Source organism: Rissa tridactyla, chromosome 9 (assembly GCF_028500815.1).
Source record: "Rissa tridactyla isolate bRisTri1 chromosome 9, bRisTri1.patW.cur.20221130, whole genome shotgun sequence".
Lineage (NCBI taxonomy): Eukaryota > Metazoa > Chordata > Aves > Charadriiformes > Laridae > Rissa > Rissa tridactyla.
In genome coordinates, this window is record NC_071474.1 from 12,070,560 (window position 1) to 12,093,112 (window position 22,553).

Sequence of the window (22,553 nt, forward strand, 5' to 3'; positions counted from 1 at the left end):
CATTTCGCTCCGGAGAACTGCAGGGGTCACCCTGCCACAGCGCAACCGCCATGGCGGGCGGCACTCCCGGCGGGCCCTTCCCGCGCCGGCCACCGCTGCCTCACTGACACGCAGCGGGAGAGGCCGTACCCGGACGGCCCGTCGGTGGCCTCGGCCTTACCGCTAACACCGCTAGGAGCGCAGCCCGGCCGGGGCCACCCGCCCCAGGCGGGTCCCGCCGCCGGAGCCGCCACAACAGCCCCGGGGCGGGGGCGGGAAGGGCAGCGCGGCCTGAGGAGGGAGCGGCGGAACTGACACCTGCTCCGACCTTCCTCAGTGCGATCGCTGCCACCGCGGGGGAGCTGGGCGGCACCGAGCCGGTCCCCGCCGAGCCGTCGCTGCTGGCGGTGCCGGGACCCCGCCGCGCCCGGTCCCGCAAGGCCTGAGGGAGCGCGCGGCCCCACTGCAGCGCACCCGCCGCCAGCCCCCACTTTCCCCCAGGCGCGCCATGCTTCTGCCATGGGCGCAGCCGCCCGCCCCCCTAGGGCGACAGCCAATGAGCACCGCCGAGCAGCCGCGCTGTCACCCTATCGGACGTGAGTGAACGCGTTCTACCCAATAGTCGGCGCCGCGCGCTCTCCATTGGCTGCGGTGGCGGCGGCAGCTGGCCAATGGGCGCGCAGGAGCGTGAGGGGAAGGCGCATGCAGCGGGTACCAACCTCCCTTTGCGGAGCGCTCTGGTGCGGCGCGGACCAGCTCTGCTGCTGCTCCCTCCTGCGGCCACCATGGCGTTGCCCGGCAGTTGACGTTGGGTTTCTCCCCTTTCTACCTTCTCCTCTTTCTCCAGCCCCTCTCTTCCCCCCTTCCCCGGCTCCCGGCTCAGGCACGTAGGCGGCCGGTACCGGAGACGCCGGGTCCCCAACCCTCCCCATCCCCCCCCCCCGCCCCTCAGGAACAGGCTGTAGGAGTCGGGCCGGGCGGCTGCTGGAGGCGCCATGAACATCATCATCGGCATCGGCGGGTGAGAAAGGCGGGGCGGCCCGGGGACGGGGGGAGTGAGCAGCCCAGGCCGGGGCGCGATGGGGGCGCTGGGCCTGGGCGCGCTTCCCTTCCCCCACCCGGCCCTCCTCGTGCCGCAGCGGCGCGAGCGCGGGGGAGCGGGCAGCGCGCGCACGTGTCCCGCCGCGGTCGCCGACGGGCGGTGTCTCCTCGCTGCAGGGTGACCAACGGCGGCAAAACCACCCTGACCCGCCGGCTGATGCAGGCCCTGCCCAACTGCAGCGTGGTGCACCAGGATGACTTCTTCAAGGTGAGGCGGGCGCCGGCCGCCCTCTGCGGGGCGGGGGAAGGCGAGGGGTGACCCCCGCCTGCTTCCGCCCGCTCGCCCTGGCGCTCTGCCCGCCGCCGGCGCCGCCCGGGCCGTTCCCGCTCCTCTCCTTCCCCGAACCCGCCGGGGCAGGTCCGCGGCAGCGCTTGGCCGGCGCTGCTGGTGGCTCAGCCGACGCTGTAATACGGCCCGGTGACTTTCCGTTTTCTTGGAGCGCTGCTGTGCGGTGTGCTTGTGTTGGTGGGAAGATAGAGGAGCGGGCTGCTTTATCTTAGCCTCGTTACTACTGCGTTTTATCTGCATGCAAAGAAACCTGGTGGAGGGTTAAGATTCCCCTTCCTAGCTTCAGGGTTCGGATCTTGAATCTTGCTTTGAGGTGGGTATCGAGCCTTCCAGTTGCTGTCCTGACCAAGCAGTTTTTTTTTCTTATCACTGTTTCAGCCTCAAGATGAAATAGAAGTTGAAGATGGGTTTAAACAGTATGATGGTAAGGCTTTGTGACAGTGTTATCACAGTGTAACTCAAAAACTTTGAGTATTTTGACTTTTTATATGCATTATTTTTGTACTGACTCTCTTACTAGGTGATACTTAATTACCGCTTAATGATAGTTGTCTGTTTTGTCTTAGTGATTAGTGCATTAGATATGGAAGCTATGATGAGTACCATAAATGCCTGGATAAAAAACCCCGTCAAGTTCGAACGTTCTCATGGGATCAACAACACACTGGATGCCCAAATCTTACAAGATAAGGAGGGAGGAGATGAAACAGTCCACATTCTTATTGTTGAAGGCTTTCTACTTTACACCTACAGGTAATCAAATGTGACTTCATATATTTTGGCTTTTACATGATTTTACGTGACAGGCAAAGCTCCGAGGGAATAAAAAGACCTGTCCTAAACAAAGAGTTAGCAGCTGGTACTGACTGCTGCTGAGTTTAGGTGTCACAAATCTGAAGATAGCTCTAAGTACAGGAAATAGATGTAGTTTTACTTTTCCATTTCTTGCTATTAATCAAACTGACCAGCTGTAACCAAACATGTATCTCTTTCAGGCCATTGATTGACGTATTCCACCATCGGTACTTTCTTTCCATTCCATATGAAGAGTGTAAAAGGAGAAGAAGGTAAGCTTATCTTCTTAAGTTCCCTTGCTAGCCCAATAACATCTTAGTCCATTCAAGGCTTTGTTTCTCTTAAAAGCGTTTAGATAAGAAAGCCTAAACACTAGTGTAGCTGCTGTGTTAAAAGACTGTAGCTTCCTTCACCAAACAAACCCAAAAGCTTTCTCCAAACTATTGCATATGTGAGACTAACGCTCAGTTTCAGTGCAGATCTTTCACGAGGCTTTCTCTCTGCTTTTCCAATAACGTGGTTCCCAGGTCTTGAACTATCCTGGGGTTTTATATTTAGCTGTATTATTGTACATATACACTGTTATTAACACACATGAAACATGTTAAACTTGAAAAAGTTATGTTTCAGAGGAATAAGCAGCCAGCTCTTTTACCCAAAGTTCTGCTAAAGCTTTAAGAGAAGGCTATTCATCAATGTTAAGATCAGTCAGTCTTAGGAATCCTTTTTGTATCTTGAGTACTTTAGACCAACACATCAAATTCCAACTTTTTTGGGAGTATCTTTATGCTTGCAGCTTATGCTAAAGACTGACTTTTGATAAGCTCAGAAACTATATTGGAGGCAACAGGCTCCAGCTAGTGTGTAGAGAAACTGAATGAACTATCTGTCACTTCCCTGAACTGTGATTAGGCTACTCTTGAATAACAATATCTTAATTTATAGTTCAAGGAATTACACTGTACCGGACCCACCTGGATTGTTTGATGGCCATGTTTGGCCTATGTATGTAAAGCACAGGAAGATAATGGAAGATCTCGGAGTTGATGTGGGTGAGTCTTTAATGACAAAAGCACTTTTGAAAGATTGCTTTATGAGAGTGCGTTTCAAACCTGGGATCTACATACTGGTTAGATGCATGAGAGGAGTTGAAGCAGGTGCATGGAGTGGATTTCTCCAATACTGGTCAAGTGCATGCCCTTTAAATTAGGATCTGGCAGGCTTACAGAAACATTCAATTAGAGCTCTCTTATTTTACTTTCTACTTTAAGTGCACTTGAATGGGACAAAATCAAAGGAGGAGCTGTTTAATGATGTGTATGGACAGATCCAGAATAAGATCGAAGAATTACTTAACATGCAGGTACATGTTCATGCTTATAATTGCAACGTAAAAGAAACCCTTCTAAAGGCTGTGCTGAAGAACATGAAGCTATAACTTGAAATGTGTTCATGTATATGTTTCTCTTTAGAAATAAGCTGCTGTTGATGATTCTTGTGGGTGAAGATGATTCTTGTTTGCTCTGCGCTGTCTACCTGACTGCCACTAAAGTTCCAGCTTCTGTGAAGACTCAACTCTTAAATTTGACTTTGCTCAATCTTCCCTTGAAACTGAGTTATATATGGTCATGATTAAAAAGCACTTGCCCCCTTGTCTGTCCTCTTAATTTGTGTTTCAGTCTAGCGTGTGGCCTCAGATGATCTCAGTCTTCTGGTTGCCAATCTATTGGCAATTCTTTTCACTGTTATGTTGTTAACCTATGAGAGTAAAATGTTGTAGTGGAACTGATGTGAAGCGACACAACTATCCTAGGGGTGTATGTGCATATATTTCCTTCCCCTAACCTGCATAAATTTCTATAATCCATGCTTCTTGATGAAGAAATTAGGGCAGGTTTTGCTATTCAAAAATGAGAGAACAATAGGAGATTTTCAGGCCATTTTAGTAGCATTGAATTATTCTCTTAAATCCAGTGCATGCATTGATCTCTGCAGACAATTCAGTTTAGAGTGAGGGGAAAAAACTTTACGTATACAACAGCTCTAAAATTACTGACTGCCGTAGAAGTTTTCAGTAGTGTTCTGCAGCTTAAAGCAAGTTCACACTTGCATTCAAACTCCTGTGTATGTACGGAAGTAGTTTAAGGCCTTGGTTTACATAGAAAAGCAGCGAAGACTCAATCCTTAGTAGAGGGAAAGGGTGAATTTAGGACAAAAGCTTGATTTAAAAAAAAAAAAAAGTCTACCACGTGGTTGTCCAAGAGGGAGGATAGGTATTGATCCAGTGTGAGAGACCGGTCCTTTTTCTTCAAAAGGATTTGACCAACACTGAGAACCAGCAGTTACTTCAAGCCCAGGTGCATTAGCTTCCGGACAGGAGCTGGTCCTCCCCAGTATCCCCTATAAAGGGAGAACGTTGTTTCATCAAGTTTTATGTATGTACCATCAAAGTAGGGTTTGAGAGGACTGTTTTTGTCTTCCTCCCATAAGATACCATACTTGTTAAGAGGTGAGTGTTGGGGGTTGTTTTGGAAAATCAGCTTTGGGCAAGGGCTGCCCTTATGTCTAGTTCAAGCCTATTCTGCTTGAACAAAGCCGTTACTAGCAAAGTGCCCATAGTCCTCAGAAAGCTGAGGTCTTAGTTGTGACTAAGGATGCACTTGATTTACTTCTATTCTACTGAGGAACTGAGCCAGAACAGGCATCTGTACCTGGCTTTTTTCTGAATGATCACAGCACTTGTGCCTGCTCAGAATTGAAATACTTACTTCAGTAGCATATTCCAGTAGAGAAAAGGCATCATATCGGCTTTCATATGGTACATGGTTACTCTCTCCTTGCTCTGGTCAATGGGAAAGGTCTCCAAAGGCTGAGCGTCGTAGTCAAATTCTGCTAGAATCACCTTGTTGTAGCCTGTTACTAGCGGGCAGGAAGTGTATCCATCATACTGCAATGAAGAATATCCCCTTTCCATTAATCTGAGTGAAGTCTAAATGCTGAGGTATTGCAAGCAATGTGGTTAACATTTGCATTTCAAAATAAGTTACTAGGAGGTTTCTGCGTTTATAGCATTAATACCAGCGAGTTTCGAAGGCTGCTAAGCCAATTATGGTTTAATAATCATAAAACTAAGCCATTTTATTTCAAATGTAGATTTGCTTAACAACATTGCTTAAATTAGAACTAACCTAGAACAATAGGGCTTTGTGTCATTAATTGCTGGTTATTATTGTAACCAGCAGAATAGGTGACCATTAGATCAGGATGAGAGCTGGTGTGAGCTTTAACAGACAATATATAAACAGCATCTTGAATGTAGTTGTAAGAATTTCCAGAGGGTTGCAGGAGTATGGATGATGATACTCAGGTAATTACCCCAAGGAATATTAATTCAGAAGCCATGTGTAAAATGAAAACCAAGTCTCAAAGAGAAACCTGAACATGGTTATAGGCTTAACGTTTTCTATAGTACAAAACTTTCAATTTAACTCCTTAAAAGATCATGCTCTGGACAGGGGAGGCAAGTTTAACGTAGTAGAGATGTGTAAAGGTTGCAAGGGTTTTCTTGGAGTAGGGATTATTCCAGTGAATGGTTTTACTCTAAATAAGTCACCCGCATTAGTGAAGAACCCAGACTGATCAGCCTTTCAACTCAGGAGTCGAAGAATTAAATAGATAATAATTTTAACAGCAGTATCGAGAATATGAATTGTGCAACTAAGTTACTATTACGACAGAGTGTTTAGCCATTTAGCACCCCAGCTGCTGATGCAAAGCCCTTCCTGCCTTTCGGTTCACACGGGGCAGCTGCTTGCGAGACTTCCTGCGCGAGAATCGAGAAAACATTCAAGATAACTTCTCCCTAAGACAAGAGCTGTAGGTACCTTTTTAGTTGGCAACTGGTTCTTCATTACCAGGGAAATAGTTTTATCAAGCACTCCAGATTGGGCAGCTACATAAGGAAGAAAAAAGCACATTAAGGCTTTGTTACAGGAAGCACTTATTGCCATTACTAGAGCAGATAGTAGTAGCCAGGCATTTTGTTGGACAATTCAGCTGTAATTGAACTCATATGTCAAATCGGTTTGGGAAGTTCACAGTCCCAGATAAGAAAGAAAAATATTTTGGAATAATGCTTGGGCCTCACTGTTTCCAACCTGCTAAAGCTTAATGAAACTCGAGCTGTATGTTTTTAGTCTATGCCCATTCTCCTATGCTAAATTATGCTTGCTCAGTCTTCCCAAACACTAAGACTCTGGCGCGCTGAAGTTTTGTTTCATTTTGAGTGCTGTAAGGGAATTATTCTAGACCCATTTGCTGGAATAGTTGACTACACCATTCTTCAAGTTACACCAATAACATACTGTATAGCCTTTCTTTTTTTTCCACCCTCTTATTCACATTTTTTTCAGTTGTGAGACCATAGGCCTAAAGTGTTTTTATATTGGACCTTGTGTCTGCAAGTATGGAACACGCGATTCTTCAATAGTGACTTATCAGTTAGCTGACACATATGCATGAGCTTCTAAGATAGAGCAGAAAGTTTTGTCACTGAATGATGACGGAATGCAAGAGTAGTGCGCTCATTTTGTGCTGTTCCGTGAACACAGGAAACAGCATTAGTTCAGCTGTGAGGCAGCTGGAACAAGAGAACCGTGGGTTAATGGCATCGGCATGGTCTGTAGCTAATTATTTGGCCCTGGAGACTTGGGTCTTTTTGGAAGCTGGAAATAATAGAAGCCAAGACCTCAGGAGTAACAAACTAAACAGAAAGCTTACTGTCCCACGCTTTTCGTAACACACACACACACATGCAACTTTACCTACAGCTGCAGCAGTTTTTGATGTTGGAAGGTTGGTGCAGTCTCCAATACCAAACACATTAGGATACTTTTTATGTTGTAGAGTTTCCTTATCTACATCCACCCAGCCAATTTGATCCGAGACGGGACTGTTGATGAGCACGTCAGGTGGCCCCATTGGCGGTGTGACATGAAGCATTTCATACTAGACAGAAAGAAAAGGCACTCAATGGCTAGTTTATCAGAGTAAATCATACCTGTGTTGACATAAAACAGTAAGAGCAGGGTGGAGAAGGGTTTTCTTGGTTTGTTTTTATCTTTTTTTAAATGCGAGTATATAGAATGAAAACTTGCTTTCAAATTTGAAGTGCATCCTGTCATTAATATGAACCTTCTCAGGCAATTCCATTCAGACTGGCATAACAGCTATTTGCCTTCCTCCACATACATCTGAGACGTTCCCAAGTTATACTAACAAGGCATACAGGACTCAAGGCATGGTTTGTGAAATATTTTTTTCTTCACCATAGTTTCAAACTTTTTCGTCTTCTGCTAAAGTTATAGATGGTACTCTCAGGAGGTAACGGCAGTATACAACAAAGCAGACATCACATTATTATAGTGCAGCAGATATGTTACAGTACAGAAGGGAAAGAAACGGGACCAAACTAGAGGTCTGAAAGCTCCTGACCTGATGAACTTCAGTCACTCCGGGTTTGTCCAAGTTTTCAAACACAGCCTCCTGCTTGTCTGCTCGAACTTCTACAAGGTTGCACTTATAGTTAACAGCAATATTCCTCTCCTTGATTATTTCAAGTAATGCATCAGCGTACTTCTTGACGCCAAAAATGACACCAAGTGAAGTGTTGAACATTATGCTTGCTTTGGAACGTTTTCCTGTCTGCACAGAGAGATGAAATTAGCCTTTTCTATTAAAAAAACTGTGACAAGCTAGCAGAGACGGAAGAACAGTGCTGCACTACTGAGGAGCTGATAAAACTATTAATGCACTTCAATTATTAATGAAGTATTAACATTAGAATTCTTGAGATGCAGCTACTTCACACCGTGTTAGAAGCTCGACAAGATAATCTTTGCCCTTTCTGAGTGAGGTACTGAAGATACCCTCTCGCCAAACTGCTAGTGAGAAGAGGCGGCTGCAGTTGGCTGAGGAACTGCCGTATGCAGGTCAAGCACTTGTAGCAGCTTAGCGTTATATAGCTTTCTGACACCTTCAGTTCTATGCATTATTCAGATACTCGCCCAGCAGATAGCTCATGAAACTTAACCACATATGAAGCCTGAGACACTTCCACTTGAAGTTGTCTTTCATTTCCACTGAGCTTGCTTTAACAGCCTGGCCAAGACTCCTCCTGATGGCCAGACGGCGTGCCGCAAGGAGCAAGCATAGCCACCTTTCAGACTAGCAGGAAAACAAATGGCAACAGCTATTAAGTACTTAAAGTAACAAGAATTACTTAATTCCAGACAGCGTTATTTTATTGCACCACTTGAAGTTATAAATTAGGCTGAGAACAGTTGTACCTGTAGCTCACCAGAAACAGGGGAATCAGTTATTTCCTTATGGATTCTGAATTCTACAAGTTTCTCCAGCATTAAATATATGCTAAATATTTATGTACCATTCAGTTAGCTTCATTTATTACACATTAATAATAGAAAAAGCAAGTCAGTCACTCTTATTTAATAATCCTGAGTCATATTCCTCTCGTGTGGTTTTTATTTGTTTTAAAGATAATATGAACCCCTTAGAACAAGCCTTCCTTCCAAGTGTGGAAGCCAGCACTGGCAGAAAGAGTAAAATACTTACTTTCCTCCAGTAGGCCTCTGATAAATACATGATCTTCTGAGGAGCCCCTGCACACTTCACTGGAGTATTTGGAAAAGTGAAGATAGCATTTCCTTCCTTGAAATCTTGTAAAGCCTTCCATGTTTTCTCTACCGTGTGAACTGAATAATTGGAACCGATTTTAGGGTGATCAAAACCCTCAGGCAAGCCTTTGATCTAAGGAAATGAAATTCAGGTTTAGAGTCGAGGTGGCAAAAATTTTGTCATCATTGTCAAGTATTAAGTGCAGACTTAAGAAACAGCTATTTATGAAGCCTCTGACAAAAAGAAAGCCCACGCATACTTGCTAGTTGGCATTTTTGAAAATAAGCCTAGCAATCAGATATTTCCATTAGAATTTAGTAGGTGATTTAGCAGATGTAGCATTTACTGAAATGACTCTGATCTGTGTCATCTATAGCATAGGTGTGCAATGCAGACCCAGACCAAATTTTTTGTGGGCTACTGCATGAAATTCAGAGTAAGAATATATAAAGTTACTGCCATATCACTGCAAATAAAAACCAGGAAAAAAAGAAGGCGGCGTTATGAAGATTTATAAGGTGAATGAAGCTTTTCAGTAGTCAGTTGCAGATACCTTATTTCCTAGGGTTACTTTAACTTGACTGTCTCTAATAATTATTTCCCTACTCCTCCTCCTAAGCCTGAGCATCTGCTTGCGAGAAGGGGAGTTGTCCCAACTTCAAAATATTGGATTGCAGAAATTGTGTGAGAAAAAGGAGTCACGTTAGATGCACTGCAATGTGTTCGGGATGTTACAGTCTACACCAGGAAGTATGCTGTTGGTGAAGTCAAATAAGAGAAACCATCCCTCTTTTTAAACTGGCCGCTTTCATTTTAAAGCCATATAAACCTGTTACTATGAATTTTATTCACTACAGAATAATAGTGATTAACTGTATTACATAGCTTCTACTACTTAATTTAGTTTTATCAGGTTGTACTGAAGAGATATATACGAAGGCTGAGAGGGTCGCTGAACACAATGCAACTCCTCATTCCACTGACCTAATCACCAGAATTTATCGGGTGTGACTACGGTTAACTAAGATTAGCTCTTGCTTTACGTATGCCTTGGGCGCTCTTCAAGGAGATACTCAAATATATTATCAGGTACTACATCATATTCAGGCCAGGTTAAAACCACGAGAGTCAATCACTCGAACCTCTTGCCTTTGTCTTTTCCTCCTTCTACATATCGCTACGGTCGTTCTTGTGCCATACAACGGCATTAACGTTTTCCTCTGAGTCCCACCATATAAAGCGTACAGGAAACCTAACAGAGGGGAAGGACCCCAGGGCCTACTTAAACACAACCGCGGTAACTCAGCTGGTCCCTCTGAAGGGCATCCTTTAAGAAAGGTGAGCGTGGGTCAAATTAATTCGGCAAGGCAGATTTTACTGACTGCTGTGTGCTCCTCACTTCCGTTTACATCAGAGATGCTTTGGACTACGGTCAGACTCATTGTTACAGACTGCCTTTAAGTTCTACATTTAACTTGCTGCCCCATCCGCTGATATTGCCATAGAGATGCAACAAAGGTGTCTTAAAAGACCTTCCCAAAGGTAATTTGCGTTATTACATAGAGATCTGTGGAAGGAATAAAGTCATTAGGCTGTCTCCTGGCTCTTTAATTCATATTACCATTCAATATCTTGCAGTATAAAAAAGCGTACTGAAAAGACATTTACTTTAGTGAATCATAAGGGTACCTGATGCCATTAAAACTAGTAAAAAAATAATTACTGTAAAACAAATACCTTTTCGTAATGCAGACTTATCCCAAGGGCAATTATCAGATACTTGTAAGATATCTGTTGTGTAAAGGGGGGGGAAAAAAAAAAGTATTTTAGATAAAACCCAAAACATTACCTCAAAGCAAATGTAAGGTATTTGACAGCAACAGAGTCATAAGGGAAGGAGATATAGGGAGCATTAGCAATGTAAATAAAAAATATTTTAATTTTAAAGCCATATAAATCTGTTACTATGAATTTTATTCAATACAGAGTAATAGCTCTAAGAATAATTTATAGTTAAAATGCTAACTGTATTACAAGTTGTACAGACAGCCTTTGCTACACACAAACCCAAGTGTTTGGAGCAAAATAGTCTATCTTTTGTGCTCAGCTCACTATAAACGGGAACAGACTTATGAAAATGATATTTTAAGTTGATGTTATTCTAACCTAGTTATCTACAACAATTTTTATTAGAAACAGATTTTAGGATCAAGTACTTCTCATAAGACTAAGTGGAATTTCCTGGCCTCCTAGATGCTGGAGGAAGGTCTTGCTCAATAGGCAGTTGCAAGGGGATCTGCAGAAGGTGGATAGACAACTCATGACACAGAATAAGAGACTAACTTTTTTTTGTTTTTTTTTTTAACAGTGTTACCTTGATATCATTCTCCAGCCAGATGCAGTTCTTATCTGGATCCAATGCAGTTACTCGAGATTTGATCCACTCAACACCTTTAGGCATTACGCTCCCTGTGGGACGGGCAGAAGTCGCCAGCCGCTTTGCACCACCGCCAACCAGGGTCCACAGTGGCTGATAGTAATGAGTCTGAAAGAAATGTTCAAATGGATATTTAAGAACTGCTTAAAGGGACTTTAAGATGAAAGCAAATCACTCCAAATAGGAAGCAATGTGCTCTTAACATTGTTATTATTCTTAACAAAGAAGCTGTATAGAAAACCAAGAGTTTTGCATGACAAAGCTGGAGGGATGCATGCATCTCTATCATGGAGTAACCAATTTCACTCAAAGCCTTATAAAAGATGGTTAGTTGGCTTCCTCTCCACAGTTAAGAACGTGTAGGGTTGCAGAGGGATGAGAATCGGACCAACTTGGTCACATATGTAAAAAAAAGAAAAGCTTGTTCTTTTCAGTGCTTTACAGCCAGGGAAGACTTACCTCACTTGGCTCAACAACAGCCACATTTCCTGCCCCCACTTTCCTCTTCATCCGAGCACTCATGGTGATTCCACCAGCACCTCCACCCAACACAAGTACTTCATAATAATCCTTGGCAGCACACTTGGCTGCTGTATGTAAGCCAAAGGAGCCCATCTGCTGCATTCCTGGTTTCAGCAGCCATACACCGGGACGGAGACAGGAGCAGGAGGACACTACTCCAATTGCTGACATCTTTCATAAGTGGGAAGCTACAAGATAAGGAAAGGCACCAGTAACAATTACAGAAGGTAGATTTTATATTTATTTATATGCCTAGATGAGTCTTCAAGGCAAGAATTATAATACTAAACCTTTATTGCAGCTAAGCCGCTAATTTGCAAATGGATTGTAATCAATTTGGGGAAGAAAGAAAAAAATTTCCTCTGCCAGGAAATTGAAATTTCATACCAGCAAATGAATTCTAACAAAGCATAAGAACGTTTTCTGGTTATCATGGCGGGAAAGTGTATCTGGTCCTACAGCACAGGCGATGCACATGCTGCAACTCCAGCTGTAACATTACAACCCTGACGAGATGGGTGCTGCAAAAAGGAAGAAGAATTTGCTGGGTGTTGTGGACCACTGAAATATTGAACAAGGCAGTTGGGTGAACATACCAAGTGTCATTCCACTTACTATAACGTGTCAGTGAAACACAGCGTTACATTTGTATTTTAATGTTATGATGTACCAGCATATGCACACATCAGGCGCATCCCTTCTCGCTGCCTCTCAGGGGTGCAAGCCATCAGGGTAAGCTTTGAGCAAGGGTATGTGTATTAGTCTGTCTTTGCAGGAGGAGGAGTGAGCCGTAAGCTTGATAGGAAAACAAAGTTCAATGAAACAAGAGTTTACATCTTCATAGATCTGGGATCTTTGAGTATACCCCAAATACTTAGTTCTCTAGCCATGGTCACCTCTTAGATTCTACATCAGCAAAATAGTTGGAAACGAAGGTCAGAAATCTGTACTTACCCTTGCTAGAGCTGCACCCTGTCACCTGACAAGTGAGAGCCAGAACCCTAAAGCATGATATATCTTGACAATTGTAGCACTGGATATGCAATTGCGTTATCTACAACACAGTCAAGGTTAACCCACATTTCCCTCCCTCTGCTACAGTGAACGAGAACTTTTCCTGTTCTAAATCCACTGGCTGCACACACCAAATATGAGATTTTTGGCTTTTCAGTAATAGAACAGGTATAAACTCGTTTTAATTCAGTTCCTTATTGCCACATTGCCAATAAAGAATGAGTAACCATTGTAACTTGAAAAGCAACTTTTGACAAGACCTTCCCATGTTTTGTACCCGCTCCCCTTTGTTTAATTCCTTGAGTGATCCACCAAGAATTCCAGCTTTTTCACTTAAAAAGGGTAGAACTCATTTATGGTACTTACAGACAGAAGTCTGAAAACTAAACTAGAAACCTGAAATATTTTAAAGAAAATCTTCTAAGATCAGCTTCAAAATTCTCCACTATGCTAGATGTGGCTGAGCAATTCATTCTGCACCTTCATGTGCTATCTTAACATACATCATCTCCGTGTACCCCAAATTCTTTATGAAGTCCCACTATTAACCCCTACAGTACCATTAATTTGGGACAGAGAGGGAAAATCTCAGAGGTGTCCCCTGTAAAAACAATTTTATCACAGGAAGTTTCCAAGATGCAGGCATATTCTTCCCACTCCCCCTCCCCATTCAAAATAAAAAAACAACTGTAGAATAAGTTAGTTTCACTTTAGAAGGCTGTTTATCTAGTGCAGGCAGTTATTTAAAGATGTGGACAAAGTGCTCAAGCAAGGGGAGGAAGCTGTTCTAACCCTAGAAATAGAAGTTACCTGCTGGAGATGTGTCCTGCTTCTCCAAGCCAGAAAGAGATGAATTGTGAAGAGGGAGTTCTGCAACTTCCGTCTGCGAGACGGTTTTCAGAGGGCCAGCCTGCTTCCGGAAGCTCCCGAATGCAGGATTTTGCTTTGGGTTTTATTAAACACACAGCGCAGGCACAGTGGCCCGCTGGGTGATGACACACCCACGTCCGGACCAAGAGAACAAGACTTCATTTTTGTAATGCCAATTAAGGAATGATTACCCTCTCTGACCAAAGGGATTTTGAAGTAAGCATGCTTATAAGCACACACAAGATGCATCTTAACTAACAGCAGTCTAACTGTTGAGAAGGCAGCGTTATGTTGCTCCTAAATTGTTTCAGACTATACAGAAACAAACAATCTGAAGTGTCATTTGTCGACAGCTGTTTTAAAAAGAACCACAAAATCCTTCATATTAAGCTCCCACATTAGACAGCAGCTGTACGATCGAGTCAGTCAACAACACATCGAGCCTCTACTTTGGACACCGGAGATAAAGGAATAGGGGAATTACAGAACCAAAATGAAGGTAAAGGGGAAAATTTATAGTTAGCTTACTGAGCTGAAGTCTTAGGATTTTACAAGACCATTTGAACACACTGCACACTTAACCCATCATCCTTCAAACTGTGCACAACAAAGCATGAGAGTTGATACTTGCCTTATAGAGCACGAAATCCCATTGCTAATGAAGGTCCGTGTACAAGGCTCAGAGCACTGCCTAGAAAAGTGAAGCCTACAACACACTTCACCTTACTGAGGGCTCCGCTTACCCCGAGACAGTTCAGCTGTTTAAAGCTAGGTCTGTCAGCAGGAGAGGGAAGTCTGTTTTACAAACGCTTTCAAGACACAGTGGTTTGTTACAGCGTCGTCAGCTTGTGTAACGCTACTGCAGCACAACTCACCTCGCACCACATAAAGATCGGGGCGATGTGACTCACAGTAAGTTCTCAAAAAATGTCATTTCTATCAGGAGAGTCAGCATTTCAAAGCTTCCCCCCCCCGCTTTTTTTTTTATTAAAGACACGTATCTTGAAGATAGTGACTGTCGCACCTCCGTTCATAAGTCTCTTTTCCCTTTTACTGTAAGGCTATTTATTTGCATGCTTTTAGAATACGTCAGTTTAATACTGAAGAAAATGCACTTTAAAAAAATCACAGTTAAGACTGAGCAGGACAGCTCAGTATTATTTAGTGTTTGAATGCTATTAAGCAGGTTAAGATAGTACAAACATAAAAATAGTGAATTTTCAGTTAAAAAAAAAATTAAATCAAAAACACTGTTTTCCAGAGTTAGTGGCTTGTATTCCTTTAAGAGATTGAGAAACCAAACCATAACGAATGATCTTCATTACGCTGTTCTTAAAAAAAAAAATGAATGACATTTCTACAAGCATCACAGAGGAAATTAATTGGTTAGCAACTTTTTTTTTTAAACTTTTCTTTAAAGAACCTTGCTGAAAAAGTTTATTAGGTAATGCAGTACAATTTAATATTTTTGTGTATTTTACCCACTTCCAATCTCTATGCAAGAACACAGCCAGTTTTGTGCAGAACCCAAACCAGAGCAGCTAAAATCCACCTAACTGCATTCATTACACTTTTTGCTATAAGCTACCACCCAGCCTATAAACAAGCTCAAAGAGTAGCAGTTATCTTTGGCTACAGTTCTCCATGTATTGATGGCCACGAGTAAATAAAATCAACCTCTATGCAATAAAAACACAGATGAGAAGTCAGAAATACAGTGCTGGCAAATCACAAGAGAAGTGCTTCATTACAAGCACCAAGATTCAATCTCACACGCACTTATTAGCTCCGCTCACTACTCTGACGTGGAAGGCTCTTTGTCACGACTAATTCTGCAGTATTACTTGCACAGAGGAGGTATCACAGAACAGGTATCCTCAGACCCAAGGGACACAGCGAACCCCGAGCGTTACAAGCCATTTTCTTGTCAGGTCTCTAGATTCCTACACAGTAAATAAGCCTTGAGAGACACAACTAGTGACCAGAATAAACATTTAACTGAAGCACGACACTTCATGCAGAGACACTCAGAACTACAGGGTTTTTTCCTCACTGGAGTATCTAACCTGTGCTCAGCTCCCAAAACTGACTGCTTCAGTGAGCCGGTCTGTGAACAATCTATTGCAGGGAGTCAGTGCAAGAGAAATTAGAAGAGTCGTACTAGCAAGAGTCAAGATTGTTGCAACTAACCTCTAAACAGTTGGCCACGGATTAACAGTTCAAACATTCCCCCGTGCACAAACACTCGGCCGCTCCCGTGCGCCAGGATGGCGGGCAGCAGCTTTCCGCCCCGAGCCGAAGCCTTCGTGCCGTACGCGTCAGCCCCTCAACAGGGGAACGGCCACCCAGGCGCGCAGCTCGGTGGCCCGAGCGGGACCCCCCGAGGAGCGCGGGGCGGCAGACCCGCTCCGGCGGGCGCTGCCCTTCGGTACCCACGGCTGCAGCCCGCGGTGCGGCACCGCACGGCGCCCGCGGCTGCCGGGGTCGCGGCGCTGCCCGACAGCGATGGCTGTGGGAGCCGCAAAGGCCCCCAGTGCCCCCCGCCCATCCCCGGGACCAGCGGAGCCCCGCAGGGGGGCGGCTCCCCCGGCCGCGTTCGGCGAGGCCGCTGCTGCCGGCGCGGAGACCGAGGCCCCGGGGCCGTCTCCCTCTTCGGCCCGCCCGCCCCGGGGCCGCTGGCCGGGGCGACCGCGGGACCTCCGCTCCCTCACGGCAGGGCTAACCCCCCCCCGCGGCGACCCCGGGGCCTCCGCTCCCTCACACGGCGCCCGGCCGCCTCGGCCCCGCTCGCCGGGGCTGGTCCTCGTCCTCCCCCCTCGCCCCGGGGCGGCCCCCGCCGCGGGGGTGCCCGCACTTGCCTGCCTGTTGAGCCGACAGCCGAGGAGGCGGGGGCGGGGGGAAGGACCGCGCCGCCGCCCCGTGTGCGATAAGCGGCGGGCGCTGCCCGCGGGACCGGCGGGGCGGAGCGCGGCGCCGCCCGGCCGGCGGGCAAAGGCCGGGGCCCGGCCGGGAGGGCAGGAAGGCCCGGGCCGAGCACAGCGAGGGCAGCCTGTGCCGGTAACTTTCAGTCAGGTACCCGACCCCATCGAAAGGCCTGAAACCCGTTACGGGAGCCGTGAGCACCCGGGAAAGCTGAACAGATTTCAACATCGCAGCAGCTTTGGCTGCAGGGTTGTGTTAATCTTTCCCCCCCCGCCCCCTACACGTCCTTCCACCTTCAAACCTATTGCTCTTCCAGCTTGCCATCCCAAAAAAATCAGACTTAAATCTGGGGCTCCACCACATTAAAAAAAATGCACGACATATTACAAAACAAAAATAAGTCAAACTAATGGAGTCCTACAGTTTAATCAGGGTGTAACTCACCGGGATGCACGGAGAAAGAGGATCCTTTCAGCTGAAGCACAAGCAGAGAGCAGGGTACCAGGCTCTTGTTTCTATCCAGCTAACTGCAGCCCACTGCTCCACCAAGCCTTAGCGAGTTTTCCCTTAAAACTTTATAGGGCCTTTGATTTATGGCATGGTGACGGTGTGAGGTAATAACAGCTGTTAATCCACTAAGTCATCTTTATCAAGCCAAAAAAAGTCATGCAAAGATTAGTGCCGAGAGTAACATACACAAAACTACTTATGACAACTCACATGCATCAAGCAACCAATAGATCCAAACCACGTGTCAGGCCATTTCCTTCCCCTCCTGGTCCAGGTAAAACTGCTCAGCTGATGCCCAGCCGATTGTGGAAAGCTATAAAAATTGGGGGAAAAGGCACTGAGGAGTAAAATGGGAAGATACCACAAGGCTGTTCCACTGTCTGCACGCAACCGAGAAGCATAAGGGAACGAGACGTTCTGCAGGGTGCCCATGTGAAAGGCACACGCATCGCAATCCTCCCCTGCGCTTCTGAACAAGAACAGTTTCTCTGTCGCAGCTCCACAGCTGTCACTCATTCAGCACAAGTGCACTGCCACCCCCCACGGCCAGACAGTGGCAAACCGACTAAAACTCTCTGCTTGCTTGTGCCACTTGTCTTGCACTTTGTGTTACTTTGAGCTTCTATGTGTAGAAAAAAAGCTTCAGTTGCTTTTCTCAGCTTGTAGCTGAAGTCCATGAAGTCAAGCCTGACAATTCATCTCTGTTCTCAGAGACGTTCCCTGCCAGGTACAGAGGGGGTTGGAGATGAGGCCACAGCGCTTACCACCAGAATTAGAACGACTCATTTTGCCTCCTTGTAAAAACCCACACTATCATTCCCAGCCAGTGGCTGCTCTCACAAAAATACACAAAATAAGTCCAAGGTGCAGGTTTAGCCAAAAGATATCATTAATTGTGAGAGAATACAAGTTACCCTTTCAGAGGAACTTCCCACTATTTTAGTAGTTCCATACACGTATGCAAGGTTTCTGTAATGCTTTCCACAGCTATGTGGAACCAGCTACACCAGACTAAAACATGTAAACATAATAAAAGTAGGAAAGCCCAAAGTTAAAAGGCCTCTGAAACAAACAATTTTTTTTTGCTGTTGCTTGCATGCTTGGCATGTCTAATACTAGTTCCACAGGAGATCTGCACAACATTATTCTACACGAAAGCACATAAATAAACCCTCCCTCCCAATTTTAGCCTGATGCCTTCCCTTTTCTCACTTCTGAGTGTGTCTGGAAACAAAATCCTAATACACATGCTTCTGTGAGTTTTGAAACAAACTTTAACTGCAAACCTAAACCTGTATCCCTGCCAAACCCTGATCTAAACCCAGCAGCACATTTGGCTGGCAGCAGCCTGGAAGTCCCACCTAGATCCACGCAGCGTATATCACTCCAGGCTGACTGAAACCAAAAATCACACCGCTGCAGCAGCTGCGACCCAGTGACCACTGACACTGCCATATCTGAACTGTATCGGGTTACCTGTAAGCAGCAACCCTAATAACGTTTAGGTATCTAGCGGTCCTTTACTATAGACAGAAAAATAGCAAAACGATTAAATTTGAATAAAAAAACTCCAAACCACTTACTAGATCAACAATTAATAATAAATAAATGACCTCTGATGACAGTGCATTCCCATCTAGAGGCAAAGGCTCATTTTTCAAAGCTGCTGAACACCTACACTTTCTTGGATTTTACTGGACAGAAAATGTACTGGGAGAAGACACAATTGTTATCTTTAAAAATATGATGTGAAGATTAGACATCTTTGTTAATACATCAACAAGTAATTTCTGTAAAGAGAAAAAAAACCCCACGGTTTACAGTCACAACTTTTAAAACACCCAAATTCCCCATTTTTTTAAATTTCGGAGAGCTCCCTGACTTCCTTGTCCCAGCTGCCTGGTATAGTCAGAGTACAGCCTTTTCTCACAGTTTTTGTTCTAAGAGATTGATCCTCATTTCTGTCCATGAGAAAATAAAGGTTTGGTTTGTTTTTTTCTTTTTTTTTTAAACATATATTTTTAGGGCTGTCTCTAAATATTAAAATATTAAAATATCTTCTTCAGGCTCCCATGCACATTTCCCCATGGTCTTCTTACAGAGGTGGTCTGCAACTTTAAAACTCTCACCGGTAGCACAGATCCCTCCTGCTGCTGCGGGCGGCGCTGCCTAACCCTCCTGCAGCAGCAGAGCCCAGGCAGGGGGAGAGGGCAGAAGCTGCTGTGCGAGGGCCAGGCACACTCTGCCTGGCTGCACACCTCCTCGGGGCCACTGGCACCCCAGGGGGCCTGTAGGAGCGATGGGCAGCTCTCCCTGCTCACCAAGCAACTGGGCTTTCCTGGGAAGCCCACAGCACACGCCTCCTGGCTTGTTAGTTATACTGACCCCTCCACAGGGCATCTACACGTCTGTCTACACTTAGACTGCAAGTTCTCCGGGATGGGGATTATTCTTCCGTGCAAAGCGCCTACCTGATAGCGAGCACAATCTCAGATGAATTCTGGTAACACTGGGTGATGTAGAAGAAAAGCAGTGATTTCCTCACATCATCTTTGATAGTTTTTCTTGGAGATATTCTTCTTCTGGCATACCTCTAAATCATAGCATCCGTAAGCCTAACGAAAAAGAAGCAGTAGTAAAAGTAAAAAAGAGCAGAAGCGAAACAGAGTAAGAAATACATTCTCATATAGTTTACTGACATGACTTCTACCCAGTTTTAAAGACTGGAAAACTAGCAACTTCAGTTGAGCGCTGAAGGGTCGGAACATTGCTTTTAGGCAGTGGGGTGGCAAGGAGTTCATATCACCTGTTCTATTTTTACTCTTGCAGGCTGTATTTACACAGGAGGATATTACTCTTTACATGAGTCCCAGGTGACAGAAGAAAAGTCTTGCTCATCAAGGTAATAAACTATATTGCTAGTTTACCTGTATAGTGTTTTGCTGACCGGTGCACGTACAGACGGTCTTGCTTTCACAGCGGTGCTCACATGTATTATCATTGCAACACATGAAATAAAATACATCAGCCTTATCTTTTGTCTTACATATCAGTGTGAATGACAGTGCGAAATTAATTACTTCTGTAAATTACTGCTTTAGATTTGAACGTGTACAAATTTTGAAGTTATTCTTTATCAAGCTGTAAATGATTTACTTCATTAAGTTGCAAGTCTGTCAAAGCTGAGGACATTTGTTGCAACTTTTCCATTTGCCAAGCAGCGTGTGCTATTTCCTTTCTTAAACCCTGTGGCTTGACATCATGGAGATAAATGGCTATATAGGAATAAAACCAAGAAGGAAATACTGAGTTATTAGGTAAGGCCAACATCTGTGCTTTAAAGCTACATAACACTTCAGGAACAACACTGAGATTATGGACTGAAGTTAATCATAACCTCCCAGATCTGTGGTTGCCAACAGCTACTGCCTGGAGGAAAACAGTAAAAATTCTGCACGCCAACACTGTTGCGACACTGTCAGGTACCAGTAACAGAGCTGTTCTTCCCAGCAGTTCTAGTTCAATCACCTACATAGAGAATATTAGAGAAAGCTAAATTTGTCACATCATAAGAGTTCTTGGCTGCGCTAGTATCCCAACGGACTGATTTGAAGACATACAAGGGTGGTGGGGGGGATGTGACCGTCCAGTTTTGGTGCCTGTTTTTCTACAAATCGCTTTGCCAAGGACTGAGAAAAGTCAAGTAAGTACAAGTTTGTTTCAAATTACTGGAAAACAGTGATATTTGTGCCAAAACCAACTGTTTATTTCAACGTAAGCTACACTTTGATTTAAAAATGAGTAAATAAATCAAATAATCTTTGCTACCTTCACGTACTAGGAAACTCAGTGCATACTGTCTGTTTTGCCTAGCATGAATAGCCAGATTAATATCTATGCTGCTATAATTTGTATTCTTACAGATTTACATCACTAAGCCCAAGTCTTGCAAAGTTTTCAGCAGTTATATTCACACAACTAACCCAACAAAGATCAAATAACCAATTAGATTTAATGAGGTTTTAAAAAAGTTAACACTTCACCTTGCAGGAGTCAAAGCATCAAGCTGAGAATTAAAATAAAGAACAGCCAGCAGTGTTGCAAAGCAAGCAGTAGGTGGCAGAAAGCGTCTGCTGAAGCATAATTCCGAATAAATCAGCCAGAGAACTCTCTCAGATGCTAGAATCTCAACAGAATGGCTACAGAAACAACCTTTACATGATTATTTATGCTGTTATCACTTAGGTCACAGCACATCGAATAAAACCAGATAAAACATTCTGTAGCCATTTTCCAAGAAGAAACAAATACCTGTCTTACGAACATGGCAAAGTTACCGCTATCGGTGAAAAAGCCAGATTTCACCAAATTAAAAATTGGCTCGTATAAAGCTGTACAGCTATAGGTGGGGGAACCCAAATTAAATATCCAGATTAACAGCAGCAATGATAAAAGCATGGGAAACCAAGATTCCCTAGTTAGCAATGGTAATTCCTAAATTTGTAGAATATTACAAAATAAAAATTGAAAGAGCTACTGCATAGTTAAGTGTCTTACTTCTGCTGCTATGACTTGATAGTTTAAAAACAAGTAAGTACACTGAATATGAAACAAACAGTACAAAAAAAAAAAAAAGACTTTTTAGAAACAGATAAAACAACAGTTTCAAAACTGTCACAGCTAACTGCGCCTCCTCAGGTGGACAGAATAAAACCTCAATAAGAAAGTGTATACCACTACCACTTTATCTACTTGATAAGTCATTTTTTATAAAATCAAGCAAGACTAAATGTATGCAGTAAGAGAATTACTCACTCTAATTGTGCACATTAATACAAGCATACAAGTTTAGATGCCAGTATCGTTTAATTAATCCAATGCGGCTTTTACTTTTTACGCATTAAGACACAAGAGGAGCATTCAGAAGAACAATATCCTATGGAGATAACAAATTGTATTTTTGACTGATATAATTTAAAAGCTCATTAATAATAATAAAAAGTTATGTAAACTGACCAAACTTCCCCCATATATGTTGATTTAATCTTTCTTCTTTATTACAGGTAGGTCATTTACTAAAATTAGTTCCTTATTCATACAAAAACCAGACTTTACTACAATTTTATGGGAAAAGTTATCAATTACGTTTTTATGTATGTGTGTGTGATTCCTCAGGCAAGCACTGCAAGCTTTTATTCCTTTGATCAGAAATTATTCCAAAGAAACACCAAAATATGCAATTGCAAAAGCATCACTTTCTACGCTTGAAATTCTGTATTTTCAGTAAAAGTAGCCATGATTTCTGAAACAAAACAAAAATACCCCCACAGTTCTTTGGAAAAAAACCCATAGTTCTTCAGAAAGGGACCACAACTTGAAACACTAAACTGGATTCTAGATGAGGGAACGCAAATCAAG

At 43.9% G+C, this 22,553-nt stretch overlaps 2 protein-coding genes across 9 annotated transcripts; one reads left to right on the forward strand and one right to left on the reverse strand.

Moving 5' to 3' along the window:
* The first annotated feature begins 691 nt into the window (after positions 1 to 691).
* On the forward strand, positions 692 to 3,831 carry LOC128914590 (nicotinamide riboside kinase 2-like). Its single transcript, XM_054213797.1, has 8 exons — positions 692 to 1,000; positions 1,198 to 1,288; positions 1,748 to 1,793; positions 1,936 to 2,122; positions 2,365 to 2,436; positions 3,110 to 3,216; positions 3,436 to 3,527; positions 3,637 to 3,831. The coding sequence occupies exons 1-8, from the start codon at positions 975 to 977 to the stop codon at positions 3,640 to 3,642; spliced, it is 627 nt and encodes a 208-aa protein (XP_054069772.1). The 5' UTR covers positions 692 to 974; the 3' UTR covers positions 3,643 to 3,831.
* A 260-nt stretch (positions 3,832 to 4,091) lies between these two features.
* SQOR (sulfide quinone oxidoreductase) lies at positions 4,092 to 22,443 on the reverse strand. Of its 8 annotated transcripts, none has more exons than XM_054213776.1 (10): positions 19,607 to 22,443; positions 11,757 to 12,007; positions 11,235 to 11,405; positions 10,598 to 10,651; positions 8,798 to 8,992; positions 7,658 to 7,867; positions 6,988 to 7,171; positions 6,049 to 6,116; positions 4,933 to 5,111; positions 4,092 to 4,564 (listed from the first exon to the last, which is right to left on the reverse strand). In XM_054213776.1, exons 2-10 carry the CDS (start codon positions 11,988 to 11,990, stop codon positions 4,507 to 4,509), a joined length of 1,353 nt encoding a protein of 450 aa, XP_054069751.1. In that variant the 5' UTR covers positions 11,991 to 12,007; positions 19,607 to 22,443; the 3' UTR covers positions 4,092 to 4,506. The 8 variants fall into 8 exon arrangements, with proteins under 8 accessions (XP_054069751.1, XP_054069752.1, XP_054069756.1 ...); XM_054213777.1 differs by lacking the exon at positions 19,607 to 22,443 and adding an exon at positions 16,562 to 16,716; XM_054213781.1 differs by lacking the exon at positions 19,607 to 22,443 and adding an exon at positions 15,894 to 16,144.
* Positions 22,444 to 22,553: the final 110 nt, after the last annotated feature.